Here is a 10,676-nt window from a genome sequence, read left to right as displayed (position 1 = left end):
TGATATAGTTTTAATTTGTTTTCAACAGTTTATATATATATATATATTACAGTATATAAAGTAATTAAATAATATAGTTTTATATATTTAATTAGTTTTTATTCATGAAATATAGTTAGTTTTTTAACATCTAAAAGTAACATTTACTTTTCTATATATTACATATCTAAAAACTAATTCAATATATATATATATATACACACACATTGGCGTTCAAAAGTTTGGGACATTAAATAATATAGTTTTATATATTTAATTAGTTTTTATTCATGAAATATAGTTAGTTTTTTAACATCTAAAAGTAACATTTACTTTTCTATATATTACATATCTAAAAACTAATTCAATATATATATATACACACATACACACACATTGGCGTTCAAAAGTTTGGGACCAGAACGATTTTTAATATTTTTTACATTTAAAATAGAAATCTTTTCTAAAAATATACACTACCGTTCAAAGGTTTCTTTTTTTGAAAGAAATTAAAACTTGTATTCTGCAAGGATGTGTTAAACTGTTAAGAAGTGATAGCAGAGATTTATAATGTTAGAAAAGATTTATATTTTGAATAAATGCTGTTCTTTTTAACTTTTTATTCATCAAAGAATCCTGAAAAAAGTATCAGTTTCCCAAAAAAAATATTGTGCAGCACAACATTGATAATTCTAATAATAAATCAGCATATTAGAATGATTTCTGAAGATCATGTGACACTTTATACTGGAGTAATGATGATGGAAATTCAGCTTTGCATCACAGAAATAAATTATATTTTAAAGGATATTAAAATAGAAACCATTATTTTATATTGAAATAACATTTTGCAAGATTACTGCATTTTTGATCAAATAAATGCAGCCTTGATGAACATAAGAGACTTCTTTAAAAAAAACATTACAAGTCTTACTGATCCCAAACTTTTGACCGGTAGTGTATATATAATTTTTTTCATATTTATTTATTTATGTTTTTGATTATGGGGTGAAAATGACCTGAGCAAATTTGAGCAAAATAGAAAAAACAAAACCTAAACATCCCAAACTCATGCCTTTTTCAAGCATTTTGGTCTGGCAGTATTTGGGCAGTCGGAGGGTGTGGTCTCAGTGTCCCTGCATGTCTGCGCCCCCTGGTGGCTGCCCGGCCGTGGCGTTCAGATACTGCCAGCTGAGCGCCGCTAACAGCATGACGGCCGAGACGTAGACCGGAGAGATGTGGTGCGCGCGGGACGACAGCACGGCTGGAGACAGGCTCTTCTCACGGATGACGCTCAGGATAAACAGAGTCTTCTCCCGGGACGGGTCAGTGACGGAAACCTTCTGCAGGATCTGTGGGGAGATGAGGATTACCGGAGTAAACGGCTGCAGTACGGAGGACAGTGAAATACAGAGTTCTGGCATGAAACTCTAGATGGCGCAGTCCGATAGGTCTAACTCATTATTAGACATCATTATCACATGGCACAGCTGATTGGTTCTTTCCTGTATCGGTAGCCAATGAGCTCGCTGCTCAACATTCAAATATATGACTAGTGCTTGTAGCAGTTGCAGCGTGCTTCAGAAACCCTCCACCTTCCCCAGCTCCACCTGTATAGATCTGCTACGAGGTGATTCATGTATGCTATATGTGCAGCAGCAGTATTTCTTACATGCTCACAGCAGCATGTTGTGGACGTATTGTATTGTGCATGATGTGCCGCAGCAGATCTATTCCGCCAAGACCAAATACATTAACATTGTCATGTACATTACCATACCAATCCCTCCGATAGTTGTCATGGCAGAACTGTGTTTCAGGACGCACCTCTTGACTGTACTGTGCGATGATGCTCTGGACGGCGCACATGTTTGTAGCCTGCATCATGAGCGTCACGGCCTGACCCTTCCGGATCTTCACCACACCCTGAAACACCTGAGGATTGTTGTAGCACGCCGACAGAGTCGCTATCGCCATCACCTGAGCGGAGGAAAGCACCACAATAACAGTCAGCAACAGGAGAGCTTTCCATCGCTGTTATTTTAGTGTCTTTACTATCTTAGTATGTATTTTCATTAGTACTTTTATTAGTTGTGTTGGTTTAAATATGTAAATATTTTTATATTTTCCATTTTAGTTTTAGTAATTTAGTTTTATGCTTTCGTCTTTTTTTTTTACTAGTTTTTGATTTTTTATTGTCTTTTTAGCTTTTTATTATTTTTTTATTATTATTATTTTATTTATTTATTATTATTATTATATTTGTATATTTTCCATTTTCATTTTAGTTTTAGTAATTTTGTTTTATGCTTTAGTCTTTTTTTTTTTTTTTACTAGTTTTTGATTTTTACTGTCTTTTTAGTTTTTATACATTTTTTATTTCAGTTTTAGTTTTAGTGATTTTAGCACTTTAAACAAAAATTAGAAATTCTGCCTACGTAACTAAAAATAAAATAAGTTTAAGTTTTTTTATATTCTATTTTGAATTAGTTTTTATTTTTATATTTTCCATTTTAGCTAATGTTTTTGTAATATTTTTGTGTTTTAGTCATTTTTGTTTTTTAATGTCTTTTTAGTTTTTATTAATTTTTTATTTCGGTTTTAGTTTTAGTAATTTTAGAAATAAGAAATTTTGCATCTGTAACTGAAATAAAATAAGTGTACTTTTTTATATTCTATTTTGAATTAGTTTTTATTTTTAATTTTACTTTAAATGTTTTTGTAGTTTTGTTGTGTTTAAAAAAAAAAATTTAGTTATTATTCATTTTTATTTCAGTTTTAATTTTAGTAACTGCAGTACTTCAACTTCAAACAAAAATGAGAAATTATTTTTAAAAGTTTTTTTAAATTTATTTTTATTTTTATATTCCACATTTTCAACTTAAGTTATAGTTTTAGTTATTTTGTTTGTGTTGGTTTTGTTTTGAGTTTTAGTCAATTTTATTTATGTCTATTTAGCTTTTGTACATTTTTATTTTAGTTTTGGTCATTTTTGTACTTCAAATTAAACTAATCAAAAAAAATGTAATTTGCCTTTTTTTTATTTTGCCTTCGCAACTAACTGAAACAAGATTAACCTTTGATTTATTATATTTTGTTTAGCTTCTTTTTTCAATTAATGTAAATAATTTTAGCAATTTTAGTTTTAGTTAATGATAACAACACTGCATCCAGCGCACGTTTGAATAGAAAAACTACGGTAAAGTATCACAGTGGAACGCATTTTTAAAACCATGCATTCATCTGTGTGTCATTTCTATAATCTGCACCCTTATAGCATTAGATCATCTCTGTGTGAGACCTGACCCCGCTGAACTCCACATAAACAGATGAAGGTTCAGCGTTCGGTGTCAGAAATGAATCGGACCTGAGGAATGGCACAGAAGTTGAAGACGCTCTGGTTGCGGAGGCGGGAGAGGTACGCGATGACGTCTGGGACGTGGCGGAGGGCGTCGGTCACCAGCAGGTTGAGGCAGGACAGAGCGGAGCTCAGGTGCTGAGGATGGGAGAAATCCTCCAGACGGGCCGTGAACTGACTCCAGGCCTGCGGAGCACAAACAGCATTCATTCACACACGCATGTAAAACATGATCCGGATTTGAACCCTCTGGGCCCTTCATTTGTGGGTCACACTTGCTAGCTTCGCAGTCAAAAGCCTTGAAATTTTACTTTTGTTTTTCAGGAAAATCAGTGTGATCTATTTTTATTCAATAATATTTTTTTATTATTATTTAGAATTTTGAGTGGCCACAACAACAAAAACATAATAATTGACATATGTGTCCCTGGAGCACAAAACCAGTCATAAGGGTCAATTTTTTTAAATTGAGATGTATGCATCCTCTGAAAGATGAATAAATAAGCTTTCATTGATGTATGGTTTGTTAGGATAGCACAATATTTGGCCGAGATACAACTATTTGAAAATCTGGAATCTGAGGGTGCAAAAAAATCTAAATATTGAGAAAATCTGAAAGTTCTTAGCGATGCATATTACTAATGATAATACATTTTTGATATATTTACGGTAGGAAATTTACAAAATATCTTCATGGAACGTGATCTTTACTTAATATCCTAGTGATTTTTGGTAAATCAATAATGTATCGTTGGCTATTGCTACAAATATACCCCAGCGACTGAAGACTGCTTTCGTGCTCCAGGGACACATATAATATACATGCATATAGACATATAAAAAAATGACAAAAACAAAATTACTAAAACTTTAACCAAAATTAAAAAAGGAAAATATAAAAACAAAATATAAAACTAAAATGATAAAAAACGTCATTACTTCAAATAAAAATAAACATTAACTGAAACACAATACAATAAAATAAAATATAAAAATATGAAACCTATTTTAGCTAGATGCAAATCAATATTTCTAATTTTTTTCATTTAGTTTAAGTTCAAATACTACAGCAATTCAAACTAAAACTTAAACTCAAAACTGAAACAAAAAAAAAAAAAAATGGACCTATTTAAATAAATAAATAAAATTACAAAAACACAGTAAAAAATATGCAAATATTTTTATATTTAAATAAATAAATAAAACTGAAAATATAAAATAAAAACAATGAATAAAACATGTTTATTACTTGAAATAAAATAAACATGAACCGAAATAAAATAAAATATAAAAATGTTTAAACTTATTTTATTTCAGCTAGTTGCCACGGCAACATTTTTTCATTTTTGTTTAGTTTAAGTACTAAAATGACTGAAGACTAAAACTAAATAAACAGACATACTTAGAAAAAACTAACAAACAAAACTGCTAAAACCATAACTAAAATTAAAATAAAAACATAATATCTACTTCAAAATATTAACAAAAATTATAACGGTATATCAATGATACTAAAATAACACTGGTACAATAAATCAATACGCCCCGTGAAGCCGTGGTTTACAGTGATTTATAACAGCTAAGGGGTAACAACGCCCCTTAGCTGTTATAAATTCACTGTAAACCACGGCTTCACGGGGGTTACTGCTTTTATAAAACGGTTATTCCATACACGTAGTAAGGCTTCACAAAATAAAACGGAGCAAATAAAGTGTAATGATATTAATAAACACAGTATTCTTCCACCAAACAATGTAGCGCCTCAGAAACAGTTGTGGTTGCTACAAAGTGGTTAATGAAATACCATAAATTTAAGTTCAGTCCCGTAAAACCTAAAATATTGCTACTGTATTTGGTAAAGTTCCGGAAACCAAAGCTGCCATTCTTTACTGCAAATTTAACCGCATCAGGTCATGGAAGCGCATCAGGAACGGGACGAGAGCGGGGTTAAAGGCTTGTACCTCCTGCGGCCAGAAGGCCCTTCCCTCCTGCTGGTCCTCCAGATAGTCCCTGATGATGTTGGTCTTCTGGAGGAACAGACCCATGGAGTTCGCCAGCTCCGTGTCCCGGCCCACCTCAGCATCCTCCAGCTGGGACGCGGAGAACAGACGGGACAGACCGATCCCCACCAGACCCGCCACATAATGACAGTACTGTACACAGCCGGACAGACTTTACAACATTATACATGACAAACGTCTCATGCTGAATGTCAGACATGCTTTAAACTGCAACGAGAGCTCTTCTGCATCGGTCTGAGGGGTTATACGCAATTTCAGTTTTAATTTTAGTAACTGCAGTACTTCAACTTCAAACAAAAATTTGAAATTCTTTTTAAAAGTTTTTTTAAATTTATTTTTATTTTTATATTCCACATTTTCAACTTAAGTTATAGTTTTAGTTATTTTGTTTGTGTTGGTTTTGTTTTGAGTTTTAGTCAATTTTATTTATGTCTATTTAGCTTTTGTACATTTTTATTTTAGTTTTGGTCATTTTTGTACTTCAAATTAAACTAATCAAAAAAAATGTAATTTGCCTTTTTTTTATTTTGCCTTCGCAACTAACTGAAACAAGATTAACCTTTGATTTATTATATTTTGTTTAGCTTCTTTTTTCAATTAATGTAAATAATTTTAGCAATTTTAGTTTTAGTTAATGATAACAACACTGCATCCAGCGCACGTTTGAATAGAAAAACTACGGTAAAGTATCACAGTGGAACGCATTTTTAAAACCATGCATTCATCTGTGTGTCATTTCTATAATCTGCACCCTTATAGCATTAGATCATCTCTGTGTGAGACCTGACCCCGCTGAACTCCACATAAACAGATGAAGGTTCAGCGTTCGGTGTCAGAAATGAATCGGACCTGAGGAATGGCACAGAAGTTGAAGACGCTCTGGTTGCGGAGGCGGGAGAGGTACGCGATGACGTCTGGGACGTGGCGGAGGGCGTCGGTCACCAGCAGGTTGAGGCAGGACAGAGCGGAGCTCAGGTGCTGAGGATGGGAGAAATCCTCCAGACGGGCCGTGAACTGACTCCAGGCCTGCGGAGCACAAACAGCATTCATTCACACACGCATGTAAAACATGATCCGGATTTGAACCCTCTGGGCCCTTCATTTGTGGGTCACACTTGCTAGCTTCGCAGTCAAAAGCCTTGAAATTTTACTTTTGTTTTTCAGGAAAATCAGTGTGATCTATTTTTATTCAATAATATTTTTTTATTATTATTTAGAATTTTGAGTGGCCACAACAACAAAAACATAATAATTGACATATGTGTCCCTGGAGCACAAAACCAGTCATAAGGGTCAATTTTTTTAAATTGAGATGTATGCATCATCTGAAAGATGAATAAATAAGCTTTCATTGATGTATGGTTTGTTAGGATAGCACAATATTTGGCCGAGATACAACTATTTGAAAATCTGGAATCTGAGGGTGCAAAAAAATCTAAATATTGAGAAAATCTGAAAGTTCTTAGCGATGCATATTACTAATGATAATACATTTTTGATATATTTACGGTAGGAAATTTACAAAATATCTTCATGGAACGTGATCTTTACTTAATATCCTAATGATTTTTGGCATAAAAGACAAATCAATAATGTATCGTTGGCTATTGCTACAAATATACCCCAGCGACTGAAGACTGCTTTCGTGCTCCAGGGACACAAATAATATACATGCATATAGACATATAAAAAAATGACAAAAACAAAATTACTAAAACTTTAACCAAAATTAAAAAAGGAAAATATAAAAACAAAATATAAAACTAAAATGATAAAAAACGTCATTACTTCAAATAAAAATAAACATTAACTGAAACACAATACAATAAAATAAAATATAAAAATATGAAACCTATTTTAGCTAGATGCAAATCAATATTTCTAATTTTTTTCATTTAGTTTAAGTTCAAATACTACAGCAATTCAAACTAAAACTTAAACTCAAAACTGAAACAAAAAAAAAAAAAAATGGACCTATTTAAATAAATAAATAAAATTACAAAAACACAGTAAAAAATATGCAAATATTTTTATATTTAAATAAATAAATAAAACTGAAAATATAAAATAAAAACAATGAATAAAACATGTTTATTACTTGAAATAAAATAAACATGAACCGAAATAAAATAAAATATAAAAATGTTTAAACTTATTTTATTTCAGCTAGTTGCCACGGCAACATTTTTTCATTTTTGTTTAGTTTAAGTACTAAAATGACTGAAGACTAAAACTAAATAAACAGACATACTTAGAAAAAACTAACAAACAAAACTGCTAAAACCATAACTAAAATTAAAATAAAAACATAATATCTACTTCAAAATATTAACAAAAATTATAACGGTATATCAATGATACTAAAATAACACTGGTACAATAAATCAATAAGCCCCGTGAAGCCGTGGTTTACAGTGATTTATAACAGCTGAGGGGCGTTGTTAGCTTAGCTGTTATAAATTCACTGTAAACCACGGCTTCACGGGGGTTACTGCTTTTATAAAACGGTTATTCCATACACGTAGTAAGGCTTCACAAAATAAAACGGAGCAAATAAAGTGTAATGATATTAATAAACACAGTATTCTTCCACCAAACAATGTAGCGCCTCAGAAACAGTTGTGGTTGCTACAAAGTGGTTAATGAAATACCATAAATTTAAGTTCAGTCCCGTAAAACCTAAAATATTGCTACTGTATTTGGTAAAGTTCCGGAAACCAAAGCTGCCATTCTTTACTGCAAATTTAACCGCATCAGGTCATGGAAGCGCATCAGGAACGGGACGAGAGCGGGGTTAAAGGCTTGTACCTCCTGCGGCCAGAAGGCCCTTCCCTCCTGCTGGTCCTCCAGATAGTCCCTGATGATGTTGGTCTTCTGGAGGAACAGACCCATGGAGTTCGCCAGCTCCGTGTCCCGGCCCACCTCAGCATCCTCCAGCTGGGACGCGGAGAACAGACGGGACAGACCGATCCCCACCAGACCCGCCACATAATGACAGTACTGTACACAGCCGGACAGACTTTACAACATTATACATGACAAACGTCTCATGCTGAATGTCAGACATGCTTTAAACTGCAACGAGAGCTCTTCTGCATCGGTCTGAGGGGTTATACGCATATAAATCTACATGCAGATGGATTAGCATCAAACCAACACGTCAAATACGTCTGTAAAGTTTACCTTGTCCCATTCCTTCATGCAAGACACCTTCTTCTCCAGGAATTCGGCCATTCCCACACCCATGCGGTGACATATGTCTGAAATCACGTCACGATACTCCTCGCCCAAATTCCTGAACTCCACCGAAATCTGAGGAAAGCAGAACAAACGTGCGTATTAAAAAAAGCATAAAATAAAAACAAAAAAGCATAAAGTAATGCACCAACAGAGAAGCTAGTAAAAGCAGAAGTGGAATTAAAAATGCAGAATTTTACAAAAGCAGCAAAACAACAAAATGAAGAAACACGTGGCTCAACAAGTTCAAGTTGGTTTGTCAAAATAAAAATACATTTCCACTGCTTCTTTGCTGTTTCAGTGAGTCACACGAAACCAGGGGTTCACATCAGGACTTTTTCACCCCATAATAATAAAAAATAAATAAATAAATCTGATAAAAAATATATTTTTGTTTATTCTAAATGTAAATAATTAAAAGGTCTTATTTAATGTTTTTTTTAATATATTTTTTAAAATATTAATAGATTTATACATAAATGGCCATTCTTGTACTAAATTATTATTATAAGGACAGCCCGACCCCCACCACCCCCGCCACATAATGACAGTACTGTACACAAGGCAGACAGACTTTACAACATTATACATGACAAACGTCTCATGCTGAATGTCAGACATGCTTTAAACTGCAACGAGAGCTCTTCTGCATCGGTCTGAGGGGTTATACGCATATAAATCTACATGCAGATGGATTAGCATCAAACCAACACGTCAAATACGTCTGTAAAGTTTACCTTGTCCCATTCCTTCATGCAAGACACCTTCTTCTCCAGGAATTCGGCCATTCCCACACCCATGCGGTGACATATGTCTGAAATCACGTCACGATACTCCTCGCCCAAATTCCTGAACTCCACCGAAATCTGAGGAAAGCAGAACAAACGTGCGTATTAAAAAAAGCATAAAATAAAAACAAAAAAGCATAAAGTAATGCACCAACAGAGAAGCTAGTAAAAGCAGAAGTGGAATTAAAAATGCAGAATTTTACAAAAGCAGCAAAACAACAAAATGAAGAAACACGTGGCTCAACAAGTTCAAGTTGGTTTGTCAAAATAAAAATACATTTCCACTGCTTCTTTGCTGTTTCAGTGAGTCACACGAAACCAGGGGTTCACATCAGGACTTTTTCACCCCATAATAATAAAAAATAAATAAATAAATCTGATAAAAAATATATTTTTGTTTATTCTAAATGTAAATAATTAAAAGGTCTTATTTAATGTTTTTTTTAATATATTTTTTAAAATATTAATAGATTTATACATAAATGGCCATTCTTGTACTAAATTATTATTATAAAATGTATTAAACATTATATTATATTATAGTACATGTGAATAGATTTTGTGCGTGTGAGTAAAAACTGCATTTTGTAGTTACTTGCATTATCTTTGTGTAATATTTAAATTTGTTTGATGATCTGAAACATTAAAGTGTGACAAACATGCAAAAAAATAAGAAATCAGGAAGGGGGCCAACACTTTTTCACACCACTGTATATATATATATATATTTTAAATGTAACAATGTAAAATGTTCATTACAGTAATAACAATAACTACTGAGAACAATGACAGTTATAGTCATACATATATAATTAATAGGGACGCACCGAAATTTCGGCTGCCAAAAATTATCGGCCGAAAATGGCATTTTCGGTTTTTGGACAAAAGAGAAAAACGGCTGAAAATATGAGCTGAAAATATATGGAGCGCGAAAATAAACACCCCTATTTTAGCACCCCACTGCTCTGCTCACATGCTCTGATAATAATAGCTTTGTAAGACTATATATTATTTGGATAATTAATAATAAAACATTTTAAAAAACAGTTAGATCGGATTCTGTTGCACAGAACTGAATAAAAATATACTCATATTACTTACAATAAACGTGTGGTTATTTTATTAGCTTTTGTTTTTTTTTATTCAGTATCATTACAATGATTGAGTTAAATTAAAAAGTCTTACAAAATTACTTTATATTATTTAATAAAATAATAAATAATTATTACAAAGCATTTTCGGTTTGGGTTTTCGGCCAAGTGCATTCAGAATTTTTTGGTTTCGGCCCAGAAT

General features: G+C 32.7%; 1 protein-coding gene across 2 annotated transcripts in view; it reads right to left on the bottom strand.

Moving 5' to 3' along the window:
- Positions 1–925: 925 nt before the first annotated feature.
- fdft1 (farnesyl-diphosphate farnesyltransferase 1) overlaps positions 926–10,676 on the bottom strand; it is a 16,877-nt gene continuing 7,126 nt past the window's right edge. For both annotated transcript variants that reach the window (XM_016240313.1, XM_016240312.1), the window contains 5 exons: positions 9,333–9,461; positions 8,167–8,358; positions 6,208–6,384; positions 1,807–1,959; positions 926–1,331 (listed from right to left, as the gene is read on the bottom strand). In XM_016240313.1, the coding sequence (XP_016095799.1) occupies positions 1,107–1,331; positions 1,807–1,959; positions 6,208–6,384; positions 8,167–8,358; positions 9,333–9,461 (876 nt within the window). In that variant the 3' untranslated portion in view covers positions 926–1,106. The remainder of the gene's footprint in view (positions 1,332–1,806; positions 1,960–6,207; positions 6,385–8,166; positions 8,359–9,332; positions 9,462–10,676) is intronic.

This window comes from Sinocyclocheilus grahami, unplaced genomic scaffold (assembly GCF_001515645.1).
Source record: "Sinocyclocheilus grahami isolate Dianchi unplaced genomic scaffold, SAMN03320097.WGS_v1.1 scaffold587.1, whole genome shotgun sequence".
NCBI lineage: Eukaryota > Metazoa > Chordata > Actinopteri > Cypriniformes > Cyprinidae > Sinocyclocheilus > Sinocyclocheilus grahami.
This window is presented reverse-complemented; position numbering and strand designations above follow the sequence as displayed.